General features: G+C 42.0%; 1 protein-coding gene across 1 annotated transcript; it reads right to left on the reverse strand.

Moving 5' to 3' along the window:
• On the reverse strand, positions 1 to 27,676 carry LOC115087629 (keratin, type II cytoskeletal 5-like). The gene is made up of 9 exons (XM_029595038.1): positions 27,085 to 27,676; positions 25,551 to 25,774; positions 20,833 to 20,893; positions 20,554 to 20,649; positions 9,837 to 10,001; positions 5,928 to 6,053; positions 4,292 to 4,512; positions 3,089 to 3,123; positions 1 to 991 (listed from the first exon to the last, which is right to left on the reverse strand). Exons 1-9 carry the CDS (start codon positions 27,571 to 27,573, stop codon positions 777 to 779), a joined length of 1,632 nt encoding a protein of 543 aa, XP_029450898.1. The 5' UTR covers positions 27,574 to 27,676; the 3' UTR covers positions 1 to 776.
• Positions 27,677 to 27,808: the final 132 nt, after the last annotated feature.

A 27,808-nucleotide genomic window follows, 5' to 3' on the forward strand; every position in this document is an offset into this window, starting at 1 on the left:
CCATGAAGCCAAAAGGTTTTTTATTCTGCTATGACCACAAAGAACAGGTGCTGGTGAGCAGTTTAGTTTATATACATCACAAAATCAGCGGAATATGCAGGTGTAAATGCATGTTACAGTCATGGCATACACAGCAACCAATGCTCTCAATGTGTTTGGCAAGCTTACCGGTGGCTCTAATTTCATTTGGCATTTTCAGAACAGTGACATTTTTATTATTATGAGAGACTATGGAGGTTTCTAGATTTCACAACATAATCTCTCTGAAAGCAAACAAAATGACCCTTTTTCAGAAAGTGGCTTGCACTTTAATTTCCAAATGTTTAGCTCATGTTTAATGAATATGCTTAATTTCTGTTGTCGATGCTTGGAGATGTGTGGTTACCTAATTCAGTCTAAGGCAGACAGTGTGCCGGTTAAAACAACACGATAATCCATAGAATACATTCCATGTTATAGAAAAAGCAGAGTAAGCAACGCGGAAGGAACATCAGGGCCATAGGATTACTGGAGTGGCAAAGAACTATCTCCATCAACAGGGGTTTTACAAAGAATTGAGAGAGAGAAACAGGTAATAAACTGGTTAAAGAGCTGAGCTTAACAGGATAGAAAAACAGGTCCAAAAAGACCAGTGTGCAAGAACATTTAGATGAAGTTAGAACTGGATTTGATGCCACATGTTCCACCCCTGCATATGCAAGGCAACTCTTGGATGCCAGCTAGTAGTGAAACTTTTCATTTAGTAAAGAAGCGATGGTGAAGTGACACTTGAGGTTTTAATAGATCTTCTGGCTATGGGAGCTTGAAGAGGTTGTTGAGAGAATTTTCACCCCACCGCCTCCACCTCTGGAGCCAAATCCACTGGAAGAGCTGGCGCTGCCTCCATATGACAGGCCACCGCCACCACCCATTCCACCGACGCCAAATCCTCCACCGTATCCACCACCTGAGGCCATTCCACCTCCAGAGCTGCTGATACTGCTGACCACGGCTGTGAATGAAAGCAGAGAAAAGGAAAGCACGGTTACTGCATAGTAGGGATGTGCAATAGTTTTTCCCGAATTAGGCAATGTCACCAAAATTGTCTAATTTGGAATGGTTCTGGAGAACTAAAAACAATTTAATTTTTTTTGAAATTTCAGAAAAAATTATTTTTTGCGTTAGTGCGTGCTAACTCTGCCAGGTTAGTGTCTGCTAACGGGAGTTAGCATGCATTAACTCCCGAAAGTGCTCACTAACACGAAAATCGGGGCCCCCCGAAAAAAAAAACCTGAACCGCGGGAAAAACGAAAGGGGGGGGGGGGCTGAAATGAAGCCCAACACAAAATTTTTACCCGAAGCATATCTCTACTGCAGAGATGCTCCAGGGACCCTTCCTGAGCAATGGCTCTCCACACAGAAATGGGTGTCTGGCTGCACTGCTCACAAAACCCAGCGGTCACCCTAACTAGTAGAGAGGGGCCATCAAATTGTGACTGTTAATCAGATGCCCTGCCAATGTTAGGGTGGGGTTTATAGGATCACGACCTGAGATCAGCATGAAAAGATACTCCCTCAGAACTGGGTGAAAAATAAAAGTCCTGATTGTTATTCACTTATTATCTTTCTAGACAAGAAGGAGTGGCCTCTTGGTTGAGAACAATGAACGCTGCATTTGTTTTTTTCAGTTTCAGCGGCTCACATAAAAAAATCAACATATTTAGGTTAGAGAGTCCGAAGTAAAAAAGATACAATTGTGGTCAAATAGAAATTGAGATGAGAGAGGTTTTTAGTTTTTGTTTGAAGATACTTAGAACCTTGAAACTCTCAATATCAACAGGTAGGTGATTCCAAGGAATAGTGCTAGTAGAGAGGAGGGCCAAAAATGGGACAGAGTATGGAGTGCATTTCACAGAGAGATGTGAGAATACCTGGGAACTCTCCAGATTTGGCCCAGAGACTCCAAAATTCTAAACAAATTGCTGGGTCTCTGGGCCAAAGGAGGAAATCTCCAGGTGGGATGAAGAAGCGCCCCGCACAGCCCAGGTGAATTCTTCATAGCTGCGCGGATGGTAGCTAGGAGGAGGTGAGTCAGTCGCACGCCAGAAGAGGAGGAGCATTTAGCCGGCTCAGCAGGAACATGGCAGCAGTGTTAGTGTAGCTGAGAGGACAAGGAGGTTTTCTGTTGGTGTTGTAGGCATGAGGGTGGATTCTACTGCATTGCCTCATGGCCCACAGGAAGAAGAGACTGCTACATTGCTCCTCGGCCTGAAGGAGGAGGAGGAAGATCCTGCTGCTGCCCCGAGGGTGCAAAAGAAGAGAAGGAAGTACCTGCTATTGGTGGATGCAGGATGGGGAAAGAGGTTGAATGAGTACGAGTGTGTGAGTGAGCGTGTGTGTGTGTGTGAGAGTGTGATTGAGAATATGAGCAGGTGTGGGCATATGTGAGGGAGAGTAATGTGTGAGTGAGTAGGCATGTGTGTGGAAGAGTGAGAAGTGAGTGAGCAGGTGTGTGAGAGTTTGTGCGTGGGTGAATAAGAGGAGTGGGAGTGTGTGAGAGAATGAGGATCAGTATGAATGTGTATGAGAGTGAACCTGTGAGTGTATTAGTATTAGTGTACATCTGAGTATAAGAGAGTCCGTGTACATTAACCAATCCCCTTACTCCTACTTATTCACAAGAATCTTACAATGACTGGAATTCAAGAGTTCCATGGTATGGAAATGAGCTAGAAAGACATAACGTGGAATGAGGCATTATAAATAAGGAGAAGCACAACAATGAATGAATATATAGAAACATGATTAAAGTCATATTATACTGACGGTGATATTTGATACGGGGGCCAATGAACACGTCCAGTAAAGGGGTGGCATGACATTTAAGGCCTCCTTCTGTCAGTGGCAGTTGCTATGATCTAGGCAATTCACATTTTCCTCCCGTTGATTACCCACTTGCTTTGATTATACACCTTTTCGGGCAAGGATTCATTGTAGCTCCATCTAATGTAGGATACCATGCTATAGGACACCATATAAATGCTAATACAATGGAGATTTCCCAAGCCATCTCATCTGACAAAATAAAGTGAATATATAATACACTTACAGACGCTGACAGGAGCTTGAATTTCTCCAGACATCCTAGAAGAGAAAGAAAAGCACTACAGGTAAATCATCATACAGACAAAGAAGACGCTTTTTAGCAAATGCGATACAGTTGCTGCAGAGGAATGATGCTCTGCTCAGCACATACACCAAGGTACTAAAACACCAGACAGTTTGCTTATTGGTATCATAACAATGAGAATTATGGGAGCAATTTTCATTAAGCTGCCTAGAGGCATAGTATGCGGGTTCTTCTGTACTACTCAGATAGTTTCTGTTGGAAAATGCACTTAGCACAGCATGAATTTTCAAAAGTGAATAAATGTGTAAAACTGTTTTACACAGCTTTTTAGAGGCCTTTTAGAAATTAACCTGGGGGGACGACTAAATGCATAAATGTAGGCGTGGAAGAAATTTCAAGCTTCATTTTACACGTACTTGAAAGAGGCGTTCCTCCGGAAGCACCTCATTATTTTTCAGCTATTAAATATAACTGCCTTGAAAAATAGGTAGCTCTATGTAGCTGCTCAGCTGGGGAGAATTTTAAGAACTTCTTATCTAAGGATCCTCAGATCCTACTGAATTGTGAGGAAATGTCTCAGCCTAGTCCGGAATCCGGAAGCCCTCTGGGACTGGAGTTGCCTACCCCTGGATTAACCAAAAGCTGGCCTTCCTGTTACATAAGCTGTAATAGTTGTTTCCTTTGCTCAGATGTAGTTATTATCTCTTATGCTGAGAGGTTCATCACATATTCTTTCCTCTTTAACAGGCCAACCACCAAATACAAAACACAAGCAAATGTAACATACGCAAGCAAATGTAACATATTTAAATATTATGCCCGTTTTCTCACTGAATTACAATGTATAGAAAGAATTTAAGAGCTCCAATGAGTCATGTCCACAATCGGCAGTAGCTCAGCTCTAATGATCAGCCAAAAGGAGGTCTTCCTGTTGGCCAAGCTGTACAAGCACTGTCATCTTTCTTCAGTTGTAGATGTTATCGTCATGAGATATTCATCACACTGCCTTATTTTTTTTTCTCTGCTACCAATTTGCTTCCTACACTATGTAACACTGTTCTATATATCCAGAAGTCTTTCTGGATAGAAATGCTTCATTTATATACACCATACCTTTGTTCTAGAACCTCCACCAAGTCTCATTAGGCTTTATCACCTCAGATACAACAATACTGCACGAACCTGCATTCTTCTCCCTCTAGCAGCTTCCTGTAGGTGGCGATCTCAACATCCAGGGCCAGCTTGACATTCATCAGTTCTTGATATTCCCGCAGCTGGTGGGCCATCTCTTCTTTGGCCTTCTTCAGGGCAGCCTCCAGCTCAGCTAGTTTTTCTCTGGCGTCTTTCAGTGCGAGTTCTCCACGTTCTTCGGCCTCAGCAATGGAATTCTGCAGCTGGGCACACTGTAAACAGAAAGATAAAATGCCATTTGTTGCAGTCGATTGCCACATAAAAGAAAAGTGCTTTACAGAAGTTGAGGAAATATGTGTACATAATTGAAATTGCCTGTTTTTCCCCTTCCTTTACCAGTTCACCCAGTCCTTTTCCAAGTCATCGAAATTCTCCTGTTTCTTCAGCCTGAGCTTCCCCCAATTCCCCCAGACCTCCCACCCAGCCAGTTTTATATAATAAAAAAGTTTGATATCAATTATGCAAGATAATTAGCAGAAGTAAAATTACAGAAGGAAGTTGCCAAATATATGAGTGTCCTCTTATAAAATAGGCAACTTACGTGTTTAACTTTTGGCCCCATCCTAGGGGCCACTAGACTGGCCCTTTTTTTTTCATGCATATGTGTGTGTGTGTGTGTGAAGCCTAAAATATGTGCATACTTCTGATGTTTATAAAATACCAATTATGCAAGTATAAGCTACTTATGTGCATATATGCTAATTTATATGCATGTAACTCTTGAAAATATACCCCTAATACATTTCTGGAAATCAAAATCACTGTAGGGTGCGGAGAGCCCTGAGGACCAGTTTAAGCACTGCAGGTCTATCGCTTTTGCAAATTTTCCCAAATTTGGGATGATGCTCATCTTCAAGCTTTGATTGCTTGTTCTCTAGCATGCAGTAGTTTTGCAGATTCTTAAGGGCTGTCTAGTAAGGTTTGAAAAGCAACTTCCAAGTAGCTGTCTAGATTCATAAAAGCCCATGTCATTTGAAACTTCTAGCAGGCATGATTTTATACGCATAATTATGGTCACTTTGAGAAAGAATTCATCTCTTATCTCATCTGCTTGGGCTTCAGAACTAAAAATGTCATGCTGTGACTCCTAGAAGTAGCATTTTCAGGGGCAATATATGCTCAGGGTATAGCATCCACTCATTTGAAACTGTAACCTGTCTGAATGGCATCCAAAAAGAAAAATGAAGTTTATGTTCATGTGAATTGTTCACCAATAGGATTATTTGGGGTGTACATTTATCAAAGCTTCAAGCAAGTACAAAAAATATATCTGCAGTCCCGTTTTATCCCAGCTCTTTTCCCACTAAAATTCTGGGATATTTTCATGGATAAATTTAGAGAAATTTTGTGTTAGAGCAAATAACTTGATACATTTTCACTTTCCCTTAATTTTATTTGCTCCAAGCTCATAATAAATATGCTTTAGAAATTCCTGTGAGAATTCACCATGCCTCATGAATACTTTCCTCAGATTTAGACCATTCATAGCAAAGAACTGATGTTAATTCTATAAAGAAAATTGCGCAGAAGGAGAAAGAGTGTCAAACCCTTGAATAATTAGCTACAAATCAAAAAGTGGACTTTTCATGTATCCTTTGCTTGTGAATATCAAAAAGGCAGGTGTTACCTGTTTTTTCACATTTTCAATCTCAGCTCGCAGCCTCTGGATCATGCGATTGATTTCCGAAATCTCAGCCTTGGTGTTTTTCAGGCTGTCCCCATGCTGCCCAGCTGCTGCCTGTAGTTGCTGGAACTGAATGTGGTCAACAAGACCAAAGAAAATGAAAGTTTAGCATCATTACTTGCTGCCACTGTCCTGTCAGATTTGTATAATTTCTGGCCTCTCCAATTTCATATTGGCTGAACAGCAAGACCTTGGAAGGCAGTCTAGGTGCAAATGCAAGGGGCAGGAAGAGAGAATGAAGCATCCAGCTCTCAACTACAAGTTTGGTTATGTTTTGCTGGGGGTATGGGATATAGGAAATGGAAATGGTTGCAAGACGGGACTGTAGGACATAGGGGTGTGCACAATGTTTTCTTTTCGTTTTTTTTTTATTTAGGTTTTTTTGTCAATTTGTTTATTAGTTTCTTTTTATTTATCTAAAATGAAGAATAAAACAACAAATGAGATAAAAAGAATGAAGAAAAGAAATCAAAAAACAAACCCCTCCTGTCCCTCCCCTCAGATGGCTCCTCCACTCCCCACATTTTGCTTGCCGCTTTCTCTTTTTCATCAAAAGGGGCAATTTCTGTGCCCACCTATTCACTCCGCCACGGAAAGCCCTTAGACCACCCCTTTTTTTTTGCACAGGAATGTGTGTGTGAAACCAAAAATACGTGTGTACTTTTGATATTCATAAAATACCAATACAGGAATGCAAGCTATTTACATATGTGTATGCTAATTTTCCGCATATAAACCCTTTGGCATTTTTCTCAAGAAAAAGCAGGCACAGATCTCTTTGGGTATTTTTTTTCCTAAGATGTTTTTAAAGGGAAAGTAGGGGCAAGAACTGGTACAAAATCCGCAGCTGATTATGTATCAAATTGCACAGTTCTGAAAACTGATCACTAAGGAGGTAATTTCATTTATAACTATGTGAGTTAGGGTAAAGTCTGAGAATACCTTTTAAATGCAGACCTTACCCCAAAGTTTCAAAGCAAAGTTATGCACATAAATTCTCTTTGAAAATTTGCAGGTAATTGGCCTGGTATATGCACAGATAACTAGCACAAAGTTACACCTGCTCTTGAGAGGCCTTAACTTGTGCAGGTTCATTTATGAGTGCATTTTTTAAATAAAAAAGCAATCAGGTCACATTCAGCATGTATGTTTGCCTTAGGTTTGCCACATAGCAGGCCAAACAGTAGGATCTAAGAATCCTGTTGGTCTGACCTCCTTTCACAGATTCAGCTAAAATGTTATCCGGCTCTGTCCCTGTAGTGTTCCAGGGTAAATCTATGCAGCTGAGCTACTCAATATCCCAGCTAAGTTAGCCATATACATTTATCTGTAAACTTCCCAAGCTGGCCTGTGGCTGGATATAGAACTCCATGCACATACGTTCCAACTCTGCCCCAAATCCACAGTCCAGAATGGCTTACCCCAGTTTGTCCAAAAGTCCATGTGTAACTGGGTAATGCACATATTTTTACATGGCCTGAGCTCTGTACGTACATAAAACTCAGTGGGCTTTGACGATTCACCTAAATGCATTGTTTGAACTTCTCACACCCATCACTTACAAGCCTTTGATTATCTCCAGAGCATGGCTAAGCCATTTTACAATAGATTGCAATTAGGCTATATGGAGAGGTGCTGTCAGTAAATTTTAGGGCCTGATTTTCAAAGCACTTTACATGTATAAAATCTGTTTAACGCGTATAAATCACTCTTTAAAAATCAACTGGGGGTCGTACAGGTAAAAGTGAGTGCAAATCATGATTTTGCATGTACTTATACCCACACTCACGAGGCATTCTGGGGGATGGGGAAAGGATTTAAGCACATCCTTTAGATTTTTGAACGTATGCCTGCAAATATGCATACGAGCAGGGTATAATTTTCTGTGTGTATCTTTGTGCATCTACCGGGCACCCTATGGATTTTCTGAGCAGGCTTATGAGCATAAGTCTGGTTTGATAATTTGGGCTAAAGTCTGCAGATACAAAGGAGAAAGTACCCGTAGACTTTATGTCTACTAGGGCTGTTTGAAAATGCTGATATCCTATAAATATATGGGTCTGTTGAGCCCAATATAGAAAAAATAGCTGCGCTCCTAAATTGAGATATCTATATTTGGTGCCTAGGTTAGGCCTCTATTTCCAGCCAAACTTAGGTGCCTACATTTTCAGCTGAAAAATCTCCTACATTTAGGGTCCAAAAATGTAGGCCTGCTATTCATTTGCCTAGATTTAGAAGCCTAAGTTAGAAGCTTAGTGCTGAAAATCAGTGCTAAGCTCCTACTTTGTTTTCCCTGCCCTAACTCCACCCCTGTAGCCACCCACTTTTTAGGGACCTAAAATTAAGAGCCCAGTGAAACTAATTCCTCCCAAGGATCATCACTATCACCCACGCTATTCAATATTTAGCTCCTCCCGCTCTGCCATCTACTAACCAACCTCAAGCTAACGCACTTCATATACGCGGATGACATACAGATTCTCATCCCCATAGCTGAATCACTTCACAAAACTTGGTCTTACTGGAATAGTTGTCTCACTGCAATCAACAACCTACTCACCAGCCTCAGCCTCGTACTTAACTCCAACAAAACCGAAATCCTCCTAATAGCACCAGACAACAGCATTACGCTTAACCCTCCTATCTCTTCCCAACTCCCCATCACATCTATCGACCACACAACGCATGTAAGAGACCTTGGTGGGCTACTAGACAACCAACTCAACCTAAGCAAATTCGTAAACAACACCACCAAGGAATGCTTCTTTAAATTGCAAGTATTAAAAAAATTAAAACCACTTCTGCACTTCCGAGATTTCCGCCTGGTATTACAATCTATCATCCTCCCGAAACTGGATTACTGCAACTCACTTCTCCTGGGCCTACCCGCCAGCACAATCAAACCTCTTCAGATGGTCCAGAACGCAATGGCCAGGATCCTCTCTAACTCCAATGAAAGGGAACACATCACCCCTATTCTCCAGAACCTTCACTGGCTGCCAATTAAATTCAGGATACTCTTCAAAGCCCTTATGATGATCCATAAGGCCTTACACAACACCTCCCCCCTCAACCTAACTTTCCAACTGCAGCGGCACACCACCTTGAGACCCATCAGAAGAGCGTACAAGGACATGCTACAAACCCAGCCTGCCAAAACTTCACTTAGGAAACGCGCCCTTTCCACAGCTGGCCCCTCACTTTGGAACACGCTCCCTCCAGACCTCTGCCAAGAACCCTGCCTTTTGGTATTCAAAAAGAAGCTAAAGACTTGGCTGTTTAGCCAAGCGTTCCCTGATAGCTAAGAGCCGATGAATAGAGCTTTACAGTCACTGGTCCACCAACCCCACTGTAAATATGTTTTGAATTGTTTAGGCTTTGAATTATACTTCTTTTTGCTAATCATGTTTTGAAGTGCATTCCATTGGTTTCTCTATAAGTTTTCAGTTTTCAACTACTGTTTCAATGTATCCGCCCCTGAGGTGACAGTTCAGTTCTCTGTAAACCAGTGCGATATGTATTCTATACAGGAACACCGGTATATAAAAATTAAAAATAAATAAATAAATAAATAATTGCCTACATTTAGGTACTCAGCCTTAGGAAATTTTCAAAAGGGCCAATTTAGGAGTCTAACTCCAAAAGTTAGGAACCTAACCCATTGAAAATCGGCTCTTCATATATTAAGAACATAAAAAGTGCCATGCTAGGTGAGACCAGTGGTTCATTGGCCAGTGCTCATCAGCCAGTGGTACATCTGTTAGTGGCCAGTCTGGAGGAATCCATTTCCTGTTGCTCACGTCCAGGGCTCCCCATCGGGTCATAAGCTTTTCCACATACCCTCTTACTTACCTTGTTTTGGAATGTATTTTCAGTTTCAAGTCTACTTTTGTTGGCAACATCCTCATACTGAGCCTTCACTTCAGCAATGATGCTGTTCAGATCCAGGGCACGGTTGTTGTCCATTGAAAGAATAACAGATGTATCAGCAATCTGACCCTGTATTTCACCAAGTTCCTGTAAATCATATATAAATGCACCACTTACTGATATGCTTTTATTAATCTTCCTCACTTCATGAAGGCTTTTAGTTATCTATAACATATCTCTATTTGTTATCTAAAACATTTCTTTATTTGCAAAAAAATCCAAACAATTTTAATTTTATAATGTACTTGGGTATGGTGAATTTTAGGATGTAATAATGGTACATTTTAAGAGTAGATTCAAAAGAGGCAGAGTTGCCAAATTCGAAGGGAGAATGTGTTTCCTAAATTCAGTATCCATTCCAATATAGAATTCTAGGTTCAAATTCTGACATAAGAAGATGCTTTGGTATTTAAGTTCAAGTGAATGTGAACAAAAACAGAGAACACTTCAACCAATAAAAGAAGTTTCCTACTTGGTGATTATTATTACTGTGGTTGCAGAAAGGGTAAGGAATGAAAGGTGAGGAAGGATCATAGTTGTCACTGTGACTCTGAGGATATATAATGTGGAATGATGGTGGGGACTGGTTAATGTTTATTACACTGGGAGAAGAGAACATAGGGTAAGGAATGATGGTAGGGATGGAATTGAAGGTAATTACAGTGAATGCAGAGAAGCTGGGGTAATGAATGATAAGAGGAGGCAATGGGTCAATTAGTTCATTATTACTGAGCATGTAATGGACACAAGCAAGGAAAATAGGAGTCAAGCTGATGGTTATTTTTATAGTTGTAGAGGATATGGAATGACAAGCGTTGGGAGAAGAAAAGTTAATCATTGTTATGTGGGAAGAGAGGGTATTGATGAGGAAGGATAGGAGGGGACAGGCTCATGTTTGTTACTGTAGGTAAAGAGCACGTAAGGTGAGGATTGATCGTGGGCAGACTGCAAGTTATTAAAGACATAAGGAATAGTCGGATGGAGTAAGTTCAGACTTATTATTGGATGTTTAGAGGCTATGGGCTGTAGAATGATAGCAAAAGGCTGTTTTATGGTTATTATTGAACACATGAGCTGATAGGAGGGGACAGGTTGATGGTTGTTATCTTTGCTAAAGGCCATGATAGGAAAGAGCAGCTTGATACACATTACTTTGGATGGAGTAAGAATGATAGAAGCAGGCAGGTTGATGTTTATTATAGTTTGACATTTATTACTGTTGTTGAAGAAGAAGTATGTAGAATGTGAGGAGGGGCAGGTTGATGGTCACTGCCTTTAGCACAGAGGCTCCGGGGTAAAGAATGATAGGGGGATGCAGGTTAATGGTTCTTAGGACACATGTAGGAGTGAAGGAGCAGCCTAGTAGTTAGAGTAAGAGGCTAAGAACAAGGAAGCCAGGGTTTAAATCCCACTTCTCCCATGTAAACTTCTTATGACCTCGGGCAAGTTATTTCCCCCTTTATTGCCTCAGGTATAAGCATAGGTCCTGATTAACTAAGGTTTTACCTCTTTGAAAGAAAATTGGGGAATAGACTTATTAAATCAGTCCCTTAGATTGTAAGCCTTCTGGGCCAGGAAAACCTGATGGTGCTCAGATGATTAATAACAGGAGGGGGCAATTTAATAATTATTGAAGGTATTGAAGACAATGAGTGACAAATGATGGGAACAATAGGATGATGATTATTAATATGGATGCATAGGAAATGAGGGAAAGAATGATAGAAGACACGGAATGAAGAATGACAGGAAGGGATGTTTGATGGCTGTGACTGTGGTGAAGAAGATATACGGGGAAGAATGATAAGGGCAGATCAGTTGCTATTACTTAAAGTGTGGAAGATCTGGATTGAGGATTGATAAAAATGTAATCTGAGGTTCAGATTGCAAAAGGTATAGGATGCAGAATGATAGGAAAGAGCATTTTGATGTTTATCACTGTGAGAATAGAGAATATGGGGTAAGGAATGATTGGAGGAGGAATGCTGAATGTTATTAGTATGGATGTAGAAGACATGGGATAAGTTATGAGTGAAGGGAAAGGGCCGTTACTGAGAAAGTAGAATACAAGGAGAAGGCAAGAGAGTGGTTATTACTGTGGTTGCAGATGACGTGAGGTGAAGAAAGTTAGAGGGGGGAAGTTCTGTGTTTGAAGAGAATGATAGGTGGAAGATTGATGATTCTTACAGTAGATGTTGAGGAAATGTGGTTTAGGAATGATAGGCAGGTGGCAGGATGAGTGTTATTACAGGTAATGAAAAGGATAAGGTGTGAGGGAGGGTCATAACAGAGTCATGGTTATTACCATGGGTTTAGAGATCATGGCTAATCAATAATCGGGAGGATCAGTTCATGATTTTTATTGATTATAGAGAATATGAACTGAAGATTGTTAAGAGTGGGGAAGACTAATGGTTATTATTCTGGATGTAGAGGAAAAATGAGTGTGGAATGAAAAAAGAGGGCAAGCTGATATTTATTACTTTGTGAGTAGAGGGCATTTATTTATTTATTTATTTAAAAACTTTTCTATACTGACATTCATATAAAATATCACATCAGTTTAGAAGGAACTCAGATAGGATAACATGGAAACAGAGGCAAAAGTTACAATGAACAGGGGAAAAATAACTTGGAAGTGGGAGTCAGATCTAATTTGAGATTAAAGTAGAAGACAGGATAGGGGTAACTAGCTAGAACATAACTGGATTAATTGGGGAGGCAAAAGGAAGTCTACTGATAGTCTAATGGATTTCTATACAAAGATTTACTATTTTTACTGATAGTCTAATGGATTTATATGCAAATGTTTATATACAATGGGTTATATACAATGGTTATATACAGTTAGGACACTAAAAGATACTTAAGTAAGCAAAGAGGGGGAAGGGGAATAATAGGGAGAGGTGGTGTAAGGCTGGTAATAGCGAGAGAGAGAATCGTGATGGGAGGGCTTGGTTAAGTGAAGGCTTGCTTAAACAGCCAAGTTTTTAGTTTCTTTTTAAAGGTTTGGGTACAGTGCTCCAGGCGTATATCTAGAGGCATGGAATTCCATAACGTAGGACCTGCTAAGATGAAGGTCCGCTCTTTGGTAGAGGTGAGGTGAGACAATTTAGGGGATGGTGTATGGAGGGATCCTTTGTAAGCGGATCTGACTGGTCTGTTAGAAGTATAGTATATTAAGGAATCATTTAGCCAATGAGTGTGTTGGTTGTGGAGAGACTTTGTGAATGATAGTAAGGCTCTTATGGATTATTCCAAAGCTGATGGGGAGCCAGTGCAGATCTTTGAGGATGGGGGTAATGTGCTCTTTTTTGCGGGTATTAGTGAGGATTCTGGCCGAGGAGTTTGGAGCATTTGGAGGGGTTTAATGGTCGTCATAGGGAGGCCTAGGAGCAGAGAGTTGCAATAGTCAATTTTTGACAATAAAGTGGCTTGAAGGACTGTACGAAAGTCGTTGAAGTGGAGGAGAGGTTTTAATTTTTTTAGAACTTGGAGTTTAAAGAAGCCGTCTTTAATTGTGGTGTTAATGAATTTTTTTAGGTTCAGCTGGCTGTCCAGAATGACACGTAGGTCTTTTACTTGGCGGGCGGTTTATGTGGTCGAATCAGGAGGGGAGGGGTAGATTTTTTCAGGGGAGATGATGAGTAGTTCCGTTTTTGCTGGGTTGAGGGCGAGGTTGAGGCTGGTAAGCAGCAGGTTAACAGAGTTAAGGCAGTTGTCCCAAGTCTTGAGTGATTTGGAGACAGATTTGGTTATAGGAATGAGGATTTGACATCGTCCGCATAGACAAAGTGGGTAAGGCCTAGGCTGGATAGGAGTTGGCAAAGGGGGAGGAGGTAAATGTTGAAAAGGGTTGGGGAGAGGGAAGATCTTTGAGGGATTCCACATGTTAGGATGATAGGGGTGGATTCCTTATTACCAATTCTAACCTTATAGTGTCTATCATTAAGGAAGGATTGAAACCAGTGGTGGACGGTTCCTGAAAGGATGTTGTGGTTGATAGTGTCGAACGCTGATGAGCTGTGTAATAATGTCAGGATGAAGGACTGGCCCTTATCTAATTCCCTGATGAGGGTGTCAGAGAGGGATATTAGGAGTATTTCGGTGTTAAAGAATTTATGAAAGCCAAATCGGTCAGTTGGATGTTGACTACCCTTTCCAGAAGTTTTGCTATAAATGTGAGGTTTGAAATCAGGCAAAAGTTAGCGAGTTCTCCAGGGTCCAGGTTGGGTTTCTTCAATAGTGGTTTCAGGGTCGCTTGTTTCAAGGCATTGGGGACATGTCCGAGGGAAAGAGAGTAGTTAATGATTTTGGCAAGGGGTTTAGCAATTAAATTAGTTATAGTCAACAGTAATTTTGTGGGGATAGGGTTGGAAGGGTGTGAGGAAGGTTTTATTTTCTTTAGGAGGGTTTCAGTTTCATGGGATGAGATGGGTTCAAAGGTGTTGAAGGCGGCTCCAGATAAGCTGGAATTTTTGTTGGGGGGGAGGGGAGGAAGTGAACCATAGCAGGAGTTTGGAAATTTTGTCTTGGAAGAAGACTGCAAGTTCCTCGCATTTGCTTTTCGCTTTGTTTTCTGAGATGGGGAGTGGTGGTGTTTTAATGAGATCTGAAACATACGAGAAAAGGGCCTTGGGGTCATATTGAAAGTTATGGATTTTGAGCACATAGAAGTCTTTTTTTGTTTTGAGGATAGTAGATCTGTAGGTGTGAAGGGAAGATTTATAGGATGCCTGCATAGAGGCGGATGGATCTATACGCCATTTCTTTTCTTTAGTTCTTAGTTCATGTTTTAGTTTTTTTAGTTCTGATGTGTACCAAGGTTTTTTGGTCTTAATGGCGGTGTTGAATTCGTTCGTCATTAGTGGGCAGATTTTATTGGCGATATTGTTAGTTATTTTGTGCCATGAAGAAACAGTCGATTCTGCATTGGAAAAGCCTAGGTTCTTGATGTCATTGGTGAGGTGGGAGATTAGGTCCTCTTTGGCGCAGGGTTTTCTGAAATGGATGGTATTTTTGTGTGGAGGGGGAGGATCAATTTTTTGATGGCTAAGTGGGCCTTTATGAGCGGGTGATCCGACCACGGTACTGGAGTGCAGGATAGGGTGTCGGTAGCGGAGATAAGAGAGTTTATAAATATTAAATCAAGTGTGTGACCTGCTTTGTGTGTGGGGCTAGAGATAATTTGTTTGAATCCCATGGCATACATAGATGACAGAAAAGCTTCACAGTTGGGGGATAGTGGGACCTTGTCAACATGGAGATTAAAGTCTCTGAGAATAATGGTTGGGATGTGAAGAAACGGCAGGGGGGAATGAAGAAACATGGATCTGTATTCAGGCAACAACCAACAAAGACTGAATTACATAGTCTGGATAAACAGATAAGCATGGGTGTAGCTTGCTTATTGCGGTGGTTAATACCCCTAACCAATTAAGCTATTTCACTTAGATGCTGTTCCAACACTGCTCTCTACATTAATGGCGGGGGTAGAAGGGAAATAGAATAAAAAAGTTACTAAGAGCCAAGAGTAACAGATAAGTATGAAAGAAAAAAAAAGTGTGAAAGCTTGCTGGGCAGACTGGATGGGCCGTTTGGTCTTCTTCTGCCATCATTTCTATGTTTCTATATCAATGTTTAGGTTATCAGCTATAAATTCAATGATAGGTGAGGGGTTGTTGTCTAGTAGACCCGGGGGAGTGTATACCAGGCAGATTTGTAATTGTGTGGATTTGAAGAGGCCTATTTCAGTGGTGATGATAGATTGTGAGATTAGCGGTTAGTAAAAGGCCTCTGCTAGTAAAAATCCTCCGCCTCTTTTTTTGTGCCTGGGTAGGGAAAAGATGTCGTAATGTTATGTGGGAAGTTGGTTAGTGAGAACTAGGTCTGTAGGTCTGAACCATGTTTCTGTTATCGCGCAGATCTCAGGTTGAGTGTCTAAAAGGAGGTCGTTAAGGATGGGTGTCTTTTTGACTAGCTATTGTGAGTTAAAAAGGATGAGGGAGAAAGCAGTGAGGCCAAGAAATTGGGTGAGAGGAGAAATCATGATTGGTACCATAGCTCTTGTGAGAGGAGGAGGAGAGTTGGATGGGGTTTTTTTTATATGGGAGATAGTGGTATTTGAGGGTGGGAATAGGGTGGGATAGCATCGCAGATGTTTAGGGTGGGGAAGTAGGATAAGTAATGATAGAGAGGGGTTGAAGAATGTCGCTGTAGCGTGGTTGTATAGTTTCGTGTATATTGTAGAGTACGGAAAAGGGAGTGTATATTATAGAGCACGGGAAAGGGAAGAAAGAGATAGTAATCAAGGAGGAGGTATTATCCAATGAGGAGGTCCTGTGGAAAGGGCATGTAAAGGGACTGGTGGCAGGGGGGGAGGGAAGTGGTGTGAATAGATTGTAGACTTGTGACTTACGTTGTAGGGAAGCAAATGGGAAAGGCAAGGTTGTATGTGGGCAAGGAAGAGGAAGAGCACAAAGGTGGCCACACAAAGGAGCGCAGTAAGGGGCAGGCCCCTTTGTTGCGCTCCTTCGGTGCGCGATGCCCGGCGTGCAGCGCCAAAGGCTCACTGGCGCTGGCTTTAAAGTTGTCTTGCGTCGATTCTGTCCCTTGCCGATTCGCATGGAGGGGAAAATGTCTATGAAGGAGAATGCTGAGAGATATTACAGTAGCTGTAGAGGATGTGGAATGAAGAATTTTAGGAGTCGGCATGCTGGTATTTACTACTGTAGGTGTAGGTCATACTTTGCAGAATCATGGAGGCAGATTGATGGGTTATTACAGTGGGTATAGAAGAAATGGAGTGAGGAATGATTGGAGGTGCAAGTCAGTTAATATTATATTAGTTGCAGAGGAAATGAGAAGTTAGGCGAGGGTGTGTTGCTGGCCATTACAGTGAATGTAGGGCAGGGTTGAGCAATTTTGGTTCTCAAGGGGGCCGCAAACCAGTCGGGAATTCAGGATATCCCTAATGAGTATGCACGAGATTCGTGTCTGTCTCATGCATATTCATTAGGGATGTCCTGAAAACTGGTACTCAAGGGCCAACTGTTTTGCAGTCCTTGAGTACTGGAATTGCTCAAGCCTGATATAGGGGACATATAGTGAAAAATGATAGACTTGGGCAGGTTGTTATTTGTTATTGTGGCTACAAAGGACATGGAATACAGGTCTAGATTTAAGAACAGACACTCTAAGCCTGTGCCTAAGGTGGCAAAAGTCTGGGAGTGAGAAAGTTCCTGCCCCTGCTGCCCTCCAATCCCATCCTGCACTTTCTCCCTACCTTCCATCACTGTTACCCCAGCTGTCCTGTAATCTAAGTAAAATCCCACTGCCTCCTTCCAGCCGGGCTTCCAATACTGAAAGCTGAAAAGCTGGAGTATGTGCACATTGATCTTTTGACAAGGCAGTGTGCACCGTGTGCAGGGACTAAATGACCCCATGGTCCAGTATTCACAGGCTCTGCCTACCCTATGGAATCCCAGAGGGGGCAGGGTGATGGTTATTACTGGGGGTGTAGTGGACATGGGGTGAGCAGTGATAGGAGGTGCAGGGTGATGGTTATTACTGGGGGTGTAGTGGACATGGGGTGAGCAGTGATAGGAGGTGCAGGGTGATGGTTATTACTGGGAATGTAGAGGACATGGGATTAGGAGTAATAGGAGGGAGGCAGGGTGATGGTTATTACTGGGGGTGTAAAGGACATGGGGTGAGGAGAGATAGGAGGGGGGCAGATTGCTGGTTATTACTAGGGGTATAACAGACATGGGAATGAGTAAGGTTGGGAGAGGGTAATATGATGGTTATTACTGTGAGTGTAGAAGTCATAGGTTGAATCATTATAATAGGAGGTAGATTTATGGTTATTACTGTGGGAAGAGTTTGTGGGGTGAGAAATGACAGAAGAGTGTAGGTTGACAATTATTTTCTATTCTTTTTCTGTGTAATGTGCCTAGAAGAAACAGTATTTTTCTGAAATGCTTTTAGGGGTAATATTCAAAAGCATTTATGCACATAAATGGGATTTTTAAACGTTCCCCTGAAGCTGTAGACAACTCTACAATAAAAGTATGCCGGGAAGTGATTTTGTGTATAGTGTAAAGAAACAGTCTCAGGGTCAGAGTTGTGATGGGGTATTTTCAGTTTTCAAAATTATATGCATAAATGTTCACATGAACATTTTATACCTATTGTGTAAATGTGCGTGTATATCACGTAAAAAGAATCCAAATCAAATATACAAATGAAGCAACTATAAGAAAAAAAGAAATGCTGCATATAAAAATTGAGAATTTGTTAACACAGAGAACACGTTTTCAAAATTTAAATTTGGATCTTCATATGAATGCTGAACCTTTTTTCATTCAGTATTCTCACCGCTAAAGGTCACTTATAATCATCGGTCCTGAGAGAGAATATTTTTTTGAAATTTTTCAAATGCTTATAAAAAGATATACTTCCCCTTAAACAGAATCACCGAGCCTGGTGAAAAATTTCAAAAAAGATACTTAATGAAAAAAGGTTCAGTGTCTGCAGGGTGGTATGATGGTCCAAATTTAAATTTTGAAAAAGTGTTCTCTGTATTTACAAATTCTCAATTTTCATTTGCAACATTTCTTTTTTTCTTACTGTGCGTGAATATGCCATATTAAGGAATCCATAGTCCTGCAAATTTTCAGAATAGACTTACACATGTAAGTCTGTACTTACTTTGTACATATAGATTTGAGCTCTCCACAGACTGTTAGAAAATTACCCTCCCTAGGTTTAAAGAGCCTGATATTCAAAGCTACTTAGCCGGTTGAGTAGCGACGTCTCTGGCTAAGGGGGTCATTTTCTATGTGGATCGCACGCGATACCGAGATCGGGGCGGAATCTTGTTGGGGCGGCACAGGGGCTGACGCCGCGAAGACTTTGCCGACAGCGAAAGGTACACTGCTTTTTCGCTGACAGTTTTGTGCCGAATAAATATACACCTTTTATGGTGTAGTTATTTGGCACGATGCTGGCAGCGATCGCACCGCAGGCTATTGCAGGACCACCCCCCGTTTCGCCCCCGTTACTGCCGAATTCACTATGCCTTGCGGCATTAGAAAATCCAGCCTTAAGTGGCTGCTGCTGAGTAGCTGGCTATGTTCAGTGGTCACCACTTAGCTGGTTTAGCCACTTATGGGCATAATGGGGTGGGGGGGGGGGGGGGCTCTATTTATCCAGTTAACTTAGCCGGATACCTGCCAATATTCCAATTTATCCAGTTAAGTTAAATAAATAACTTTGACCTGATATACAGCAGGTCTAACTTAGGCCTGGATTTATCAAAATTCACTAAATATTACATGCAATGGGAAAAGGAGCATGTTTTATGCTGTTTATCACAATGTGTGGTAGGTGTAGTTAATATCTGTTTTAAAACTGTGTGTTATGGCTTCACAAATTGAAAAGCCAGCCCACTTGGCCAGAAATCCCACCCCAAACTCCTCCCCTTTTCCTAATTTGCATCCCACCATGCGTTATGGTGTTTTTGCATGCTTTAAAGGTGCTTTTCGCATGCGAAAACGCCATATAACACTTTAATAAATGACCCCCCTTAGTCGGCTAAGTAGTGCTGAAAACGGAGATATTCAGCAGCATAACCATCCTGCTGTATATCTCATGTAACCCAGCGGGTAAGGTTTATTTGGCTAACTTACTTAGCCATTTTCTATTGAATATCTACCTCACAATTGCTCTGTTAAATCTATAGGGGTAGATTTTAAAAGAATGCGAGCGCGCATCCATGTGCACTCACTACCCGGTGCGCAAACATGGACGCCTGATTTTATACCATGCGCGCGAAAGTGCGCGTATGTTATAAAATCGGGGGGGGGGGGGGGGGAGGGGGGGGTTGGGGCACGTAAGGGGTGCACACTTGTGTATTCTGCGTGCGCCGACGCCCGCGGCCTTCCTCAGTTCCCTCTCAGCCGCTCCAATTTCAGAGCAGACTGGGAGGGAACTTCCCAACCCCCTACACTAACCTCCCTTCCCTTTCCCCTAACCTACCCGCCCCCTAGCCCTAACCTAGCCCCCCCCCAAAAAAACCTTATCTTATTTTTTGCACCTGCCTGAGGGCAGGCGCAGGTTGTGCACACTGGCACCCTGTTGGCACGTGATCCACTGGCACAGCGGCCTCAAGCCACACCCCTCCCCGCCCCTTTCTGACCCTCCTGGGCTTTACGCATGTAGGCCTTTTCAAATCTGTTCCATAATGTTCTATAGAATATCCAAAATGTCTCCAACATTTTAGGCAGTTCAAAAGTTCTTAAACCTTCCTGATTTCTGCCATCCCTAATGGGAACTTTGTTGTCTCTCTCAGTAGAAAGATCTTATTATTTGCGTTTACTACCAGAGAATTCTTTTTTCTAGTACCAGAGAAATATTCCAAAAAAGCCTTAAAGAAACATGGTCTGTTATTACCATAAGTTTAGTAGTGCTTAATAGAAGTAGTGAAGTGTAATCTGTAATTTGAAATGAATTAGGGTTGTCTTCAGGTTGTGGCGTGAGTCAAGGTTGTAGGGATGGACATCATCTGTATGTTTATGGAGTGATATTTTCAAAATATTAGTTTATTAACATGTTCTAGGATGTAGAATGTACTTACGGCTTCATAGAGACTTTTCAGGAAGTTGATTTCATCATTCAAGGCATTTAATCGTGCCTCCAGATCCACCTTGTTCATGAAGGCCGCATCCACATCCTGAAACATAGTTATTGGCGTATGTGCCATTGTAACTGTCATTGTCATGAGTGATGGAATAACAACTGTGTAATTACTCTGTTTTCTTTACTTTCCAGCCATGCTTCTGTTCTTTATTGGTATGATCTTTTACTTTCAGGTATATTTATGTTTGTATTAATTATTTATATTGGTGACACTCACCTTCTTGAGCACCACAAAATCATTCTCTGCAGCTGTTCTCTTATTGATTTCATCTTCATATCTTTTGAGAAATGGGAGACAGTGTTTGATTACTGCTTGTTTCTTCAAGCAAAGGATTCATTAAACTGTTGTTTCCTGTGTAAGTGAAGTCTTAATGAGGAGCTATCAGAATCTGGCATGTTTTAAAAAAAAAATTAGGGGACGGTTTTTAAAGGGTTTAGACTCTAAATTGTCCCTTTCAAAAATATACTAGGGCTAAGCTCCTAAATTTAGGCTCATGGAGTTCCATATGCAGAGACATTTGACAGGATAACTCACAAGTTATCCAGATAAATGCTGACTTTGACTATTTTGGGTACTTTACTGACTATTATGTAGCCAGATAACGTAAGGGTATTCTGTAGGTATTTCTGGAAGACGTTAGGCTAGCCAGATAATTTATTTAGCTAACTCTGACATTCAGACTTATATCCAACTAACTCTGGTCATGCTGTAGGGCTGCCCTAAAGTTATCCAGATAAATATCTCTAAGATGCCATCTGTATTCAATTGTATGGCTGCACTACTAAATATCCTTCCAAAGTTAGCCAGATAATTTTACCCTAAATTTATCTAAAATAGGCACTTAAATTAAGGACCTAAATTTAGAAGCACACCTTTTTTGAATATCGGCCTCATAATAGTCTGTCTAAACCTAATCTAATGTTTTGTGCAGAATGGTAGTCCATATACATGGATGATATAATTGGATGGAGCCCGGCAAATACATCTTATGTCAAAGTTTCTAGATCTTTGACTTAGCCTCTCTGAGCATGCTGAGCATGCATTATATCACTCATCCACGCGGGGTCCCATTCATTCTCTTCTTTTGTGCAGAGCCTAGTGTTTCGAGGTTGGGTGAGCCTGATTAATCTTCTGGGCCTAGTTTGGCCAATTCTTTATAAACCTTACTTTTTTTTGCCATTTTGTTTTCTCTGCCTCATGTGGTCGATATGGGGTCTCTTGGTTCGTCGAAGATGAGGCAGACGTCTTGAAGGACTTAATCTAGGTTTTCCAGAATCAGTTCTTCCTGCTCCCACAGTGGGGAAACCCAGGACTAGGCGGATCCTCCCCGCATGGATAGTATGAAGGTTACCTTGGCTTTGTTGGTAGGGAAGAGGGCCACCTGCAGGGAGAGGTGCATGTGGTACTGATTAATGAATCCCCGATATTTCCTAGGGTCACCGTGATAGCTCAGGGGGGAGGTAGTCAGGGATGCACCGGAGTAGGGACTGCTGGAGCCAGTGGGAAGGCACACCAGGTGATGCTGACTGTTGGAAGAGTTCGTCCATCTGCAATGCCAGTCTTTCCAGAATCCCCGTGATCTGATTCAGTACATTCTGCTGCTGCTGAATTCATTGAGCAGTACCGGGAATGGCATGGGGTATAGCCAGCTCCACTGGGACCATGGCCTCAGCAAACTGTTCAGGTGGTAGTCTTCTGGCCACACCATGAGCCCTTTTGGACTAACTGGTAGCAATATGGACACCTGTGTGGTGAGGTAATGGAACATGTGGCATGGGTGAATCCGCGCGGCTCTTCTCGCCACAGACAGAATCACCAGCAGAGGACCAATGGGCACTTCCACTCTAACAACCACTGTTCCCGCAGGTTGGGTCCTTGGTGCAGATGGTTGACAGGACTTAAGCGGGCCCCAGGGTATGGCATGAGAGGGTCCAAATCCAAGTGCATGTCAGGGCCGGCGGAAAGCAGCTGTGTCCATCAAGCGGTCCAATATCAGGGCAGGCAGCAAACAAGCAGAATCCAGAAGACAATCCAAGGTCTGGGCAGGCAGTGGGCAAGCAGAAGTCACATACGGACCTGGGGTCAGTGAAGAAGACAGCCAAGGATATCAACAGACAAGGGCAGAGGACCAGGGACAGGACAAGGCATAACCACAGGGAACAGGAAGACAAGACAAGGCTGGGAAGACAGAGGCAGAAGACATGAACTAGGTACATGCACTGAGAAGCAGGCTACTCAGGAGACCTGATTCTGAGGTGCTGGCTAGTTGCAAGAAACTTCCTTATATATTCCTGGAGAATGTGACATCATCAGCCAGTGCTACAGGAAGTCCCAGCTAGGAGACCTGTAAAGGCAGTCCAGAGTTATTAGAAGTTCCATCCCAGGTCCTTGGAACAGCATGCTGCTGGAAACTATGTTGGAGATACTTGTGATTAGAGGTGAGGGGCTTAACACCACTGCACTTCTGTAACCTGAAGTACCTGGATGGGAAGGTTATATTTTTGATGGCCATCACTTCAGCACTCAGGGTGAGTGAGCTCCAGGTCTTATTGAATTATCCACCATACACTAATTTTTTCCATGATAGGGAGGTCTTGAATACACATCCTGCCTAAGGTGGTGTCTGACTTCCAGCTTAACCAGTCCTTCGTCCTGTGAACATTCTTTTCCCAGGCGCACTCACACCAAGGTGAGCAAGCCCTGTACAGTTGGACTGCAAGAGAGCCTTAGCCTTCTATCTAGAGTGGACAGAACTTTTTGTTTCTTTTGATAGGAAAAAGTTGGTCATTATTGTTGCCAAGCAGTTGCTTTGCAATTGGCTAGCAGACTGCATCTCCTTCTGTTATACCCAGGTGGGGCTACATATTGGGGGCCATGTCAAGGCTCACTCTGTTCGAGCCATGGCAGCATTGGTGGCCTAGTTGGAACAGTTCCCATAGAGGAGATCTGGAGAGCTAGCCTGTGAAGTTCTCTCCACCCATTCACATCGCTTTACTGTCTGGATAGGGATGGCCATCGTGACAGTAGGTTTGGCCAATCTGACCTTCAGAAAATGTTGAGGTGTAGAAACCAACTCTGCTCCCGCCTAGGACCAGTTGTTTGTGTTCAGGCAGCCATTATCTTGTTAAGAAGAAAACCTGTGTTGTGCCTGTTGGCACCTAGTTGGGTATTTTGTTGGTCACCCATATGTGAGGACTACCATCCTGCTTGTCCTTGGAGAAAGCAGAGTTCTTTACTTGTAACAGGTGTTCTCCAAGGACATCAGGATGTCAGTCCCCACAAAACCCACCTAAGTTGGATTTCCATTATGCAGGTTTCTTCTCCTTTATTACTTTTATCCTTGAATTCTACGTTACAAGACTGAAGGGGAGCCCGCATGGATATGTGGTTAATGCATGCTCAGCTAGGCTAAATCAAAGTTCTGGATGTGAGATGACTGACCTCCTGTTGTCCACAGAGAACACCGGTTACAAGTAAGCAACTCTGCTTTCTCTATTGCCTTTCTTGCTATAAACTTAAAGATACACTATTTTAAAAGAGATTCTTTCCAGTGTATTACATTCTTATCTTCTCTTGCCTGAATCTTCTAGTAAAGTAATATAATCAATGTCTGTAAAACATTAGTCCTATGTTAGGACAATGGCGAGGCTTTGTCAATCATGATTGCATTACTAAGGATTTCTGTCCCAAGTCTGAACATGGGGTATCAACATTGAACACAATACATCTAATGCTGTTTGGCTGAGTTAGCTGCCTATGCTAAGAAGACTGGTCTGAGCTACTGTACCAATCTCTGAAAGCAGGTGACTAAGCACAGACTGTCTCCATAATATATTTCTGGAAGCTCCATCACTTTTAAACCAGTTCAAGAAAAATCATAGAAGTAAAAACTCGTGTTAAAAGCACTCTCTGACTCTTCCTTCCAAGGGTTAAATTTAAATATCAGGCAAAAATAGCACATCACTATCTGAAGACAAGACCAGATTTAAGATTGTGGTGCCCATAATTATCAGGATTTCACTCCAGCAGTCGGAGAGCAGCAAGGGGAGTTCTAGTTTTTGGGCACCTTCAGAATTCGGCACCTAAGGCATGTACTATGTTACTTATGGCTAAATCTCGCCCTGTCTGAACACATTTTTGGCTTTCACGATTCCCTTTTTTTCTTTTACAAAAGTTGCCATAAATTAAAAAACTAAGTCAAATAATATGCCATTTCAAAACTGGGTAGGCAAACTGCCTGGCAGGCTTTCTGCATGCTTTGTAATTTGCTTTTTCCTGATCAAGAAATTTACCCCTGATACTTTTGATTTTCCTGGAGTGTGGTGGTGACTGTGGTAAATTGCAGTGGATCACACCATTTATAAATGTAATTTGCATCTAGTAATGGTACTTGTATGTTTTGGAACAGAATTATCAAGATGCAAGCCTGTCCTTTCACCTCTGACAGAGGAGCGATGAGTAGTTACTAGTATTCATTATCGGGGTCCTAATTCCCACTCAAAGGATAATTAATGCCAGGCAGAGTTTAGTAGTGTACATAAAACCGAGCCACTGCCACTGGGACAACAGGTAAACCAGCAACTGCTCGTATTGCAGACTCAGCTTTATGCAAGCCATGACTGGAAGCCGCCAATAGGATGAGCAGGGCTTAGGATCAAGGTCATTTCTCTCTCTTGTAGAAGGATCCTAAGGTCAGCAGAACAAGTCTTTTCCCAGAAGTAACTGACCATGTTGCATTTCATAGACCTTAATTTGGAATTAATAAAGCTATCATATGAAATTATTCACGGTGGTGCCACAGGTGTGTTATTTTATCCCCGTTAATATAGAAAAAAGCCTCATACTATCTTTGGGAATCAGTGTTATTTGGGTTTCATGCGTTTCAGTTCTAGTATTATGTTCTATCTGTAGTACACCTTTGCCATTTCACATACTTGTTCTTAAAATCCTCAACAAGAGCCTGCATGTTTCTCAGTTCACCATCCATTCGATTTTTATCACTTTGCAGGCAGTCCAGCTGCTTCCGCAAGTTGCTTATGTAAGCCTCAAAGAGCGGCTCAATCCTGTTCTTGCGGGATGTAGTTGTCTGACCTCCCTGCTCTTGCAGCAAATTCCATTTGGTCTCGAGCACCTTGTTCTGTTGCTCAAGGAATCGGACCTGAAAGAAAGAAAAAAAAAATCCCACAGGCAAAAAATACTTTAGCTACTTAAGTTACTTTCAGGATCGCTGACAGCAAAGAATTATTAACACTGCTCATCCTCAGGAAATACATTAAAAAACTGATTTTGGTTTGTCATTCTTTAGAAAGAAACCTTCCTACAGATTTTAAATGTAAGAAAAACAGGAAGGATGGAAGTGCTATTGTTACTTCATGACTGCTGCCATCAGAATAAAACACATTTGGCTGTGTTTTCTTACTAGAGACAAGCTGTTGAGAAAAGGAGTCCTTCTCTCTGGCTGCTTTTGAAAGTAAGAGATGTGGAATGTAGTTTTTGCATTACACTGAAACCTCAGCAATCCTCACTCAGGCTGATACTTGGTGACACACCCACTCCTCTATCATTCCATTCTCAGAACAACCCTTCTTCAGAGGAACTAAAAGAGCAGAGACCATGCACAGGATTTTGTGCCTTTGAAAGCTCATAGTTTAAAAAAGGGGAAGAACTCCAGTAGTCAGTCAGATCTTAGAGAAAACTGTCTTTGCTTGCAGGTTGTGATATTTTTATATTGGACCAGTATTAAAATGATCAAAATTTGTTGTACATGAATTTCTAAGTTCATAGGGGTCCCTACTTCATGATATCCAAATGAAGGGACCTATCTACATTCTAAGTCCTGAAAGCTCATGTATTGCAGCTTTGGATAATTCTTGTTTGTCCAATCTTAGGTATCACAACCTACAAAGGAGCTTAGAGGCTGATATTCAAATAGTGCTGAGTGCCTCAATTTAGAAGCCTATTTTCAGATGATCTAAAGCTCCATAATTACGGGATAAATATAGTCGCCAAAATTTAACTTTAGAAGCCTTAAACTGAGGTTCCTAAATTTAAGACAGCTATTGCACTGAGTATAAGGTGTGGCACTTACACCTGAAATCAGCACTCAGCATTCCCCTAACCATCCCCACCCACTTGTAAGTGCCTAGATTTAGGCATTGAGCAAGGGAACATTTTTTTTTATTTAGGAAGATCTGAGCACCTCTCCTTAAGAGTTGGAATTCTAGATCTTTTGAATATCGGGCTCTATTTAAATGAGCCTACAGTGGTAAAACATTACAATGTTTTTAATTTAACATTTGCTGGGAGCAACATTCCTACAGTATAACTGAAGCCCTCTTATGTTGTTTTAGGATATGCAAAATCAATTGGCATTTTCCTGTCCATCTATTGGAAGTTGAAGTGTCTTCTACCATAAGCACATGCTGCAGATCTTTACATGGAACAAGATGTTTAGGTTCAGAGACTTACCTTATCAATGAACGAGGCAAATTTGTTGTTGAGATTCTTGATCTGTTCTCTTTCCTCAATTCGCACCTTCTGGATTTCTGGATCAATCGCCAAGTTGAGGGGTGCCAGGAGACTCTGGTTGATGGTAACTTCTTGGATACCACCGGGTGGACAAACTGGAAACCCAGGACCACCTCCAAACCCAAGTCCTCCACCAAACCCAAGTCCACCTGCACCACCAAATCCACCAGCACCACCAAATCCACCAGCACCAAAGCCACCACCTGCACCAAAACCGGACCTCCCACCACCACCAAATGCACTTCGAGCACTACCAGCTACAGCTTCAGAAATCTTCCTTACTCCACCAAGTTCATGGAAACTCTGGGAGCTCATGTTACCTTGACCATACTTAGATCCACTCCGAGATTTACTAGTACCTGAACTAAAGCCAGAGCGACCCCCACCTGCTACAGTAGAGCTAGAACTAAAGACCTTGCTTCTATTCATAGTGTTGGTGGGTGGTTTCCCTAAGAGCAGTGGAAACTAAGTTGAAAAAAAAAAGTTGCAAAGCTGTGGTGCAGGAGCAGAGAAAAGAGTGCAGGAGACTGAACCCCTGTGATAAAGCCTGGGCTTCCCCTTTTATGTGCTTGAAGAACTGGGCTTGGTCTCATTGGAGTAAGGAGATCACCTTACACTTATGGGCTTGACATGCCTTGCAGCAATCTGTGCAACCTGCTAAACA

This window comes from Rhinatrema bivittatum, chromosome 3, assembly GCF_901001135.1.
Source record: "Rhinatrema bivittatum chromosome 3, aRhiBiv1.1, whole genome shotgun sequence".
NCBI lineage: Eukaryota > Metazoa > Chordata > Amphibia > Gymnophiona > Rhinatrematidae > Rhinatrema > Rhinatrema bivittatum.

Coding starts and splice junctions, on each gene's coding strand:
- LOC115087629 (XM_029595038.1), bottom strand. CDS start 27,573: ATGAATAGAAGCAAGGTCTTTAGTTCTAGCTCTACTGTAGCAGGTGGG. Junction 20,650..20,832: donor ATTTTGTGGTGCTCAAGAAG/GTGAGTGTCACC, acceptor ACTATGTTTCAG/GATGTGGATGCGGCCTTCAT. Junction 4,513..5,927: donor TTGAAAATGTGAAAAAACAG/GTAACACCTGCC, acceptor TTCTGTTTACAG/TGTGCCCAGCTGCAGAATTC.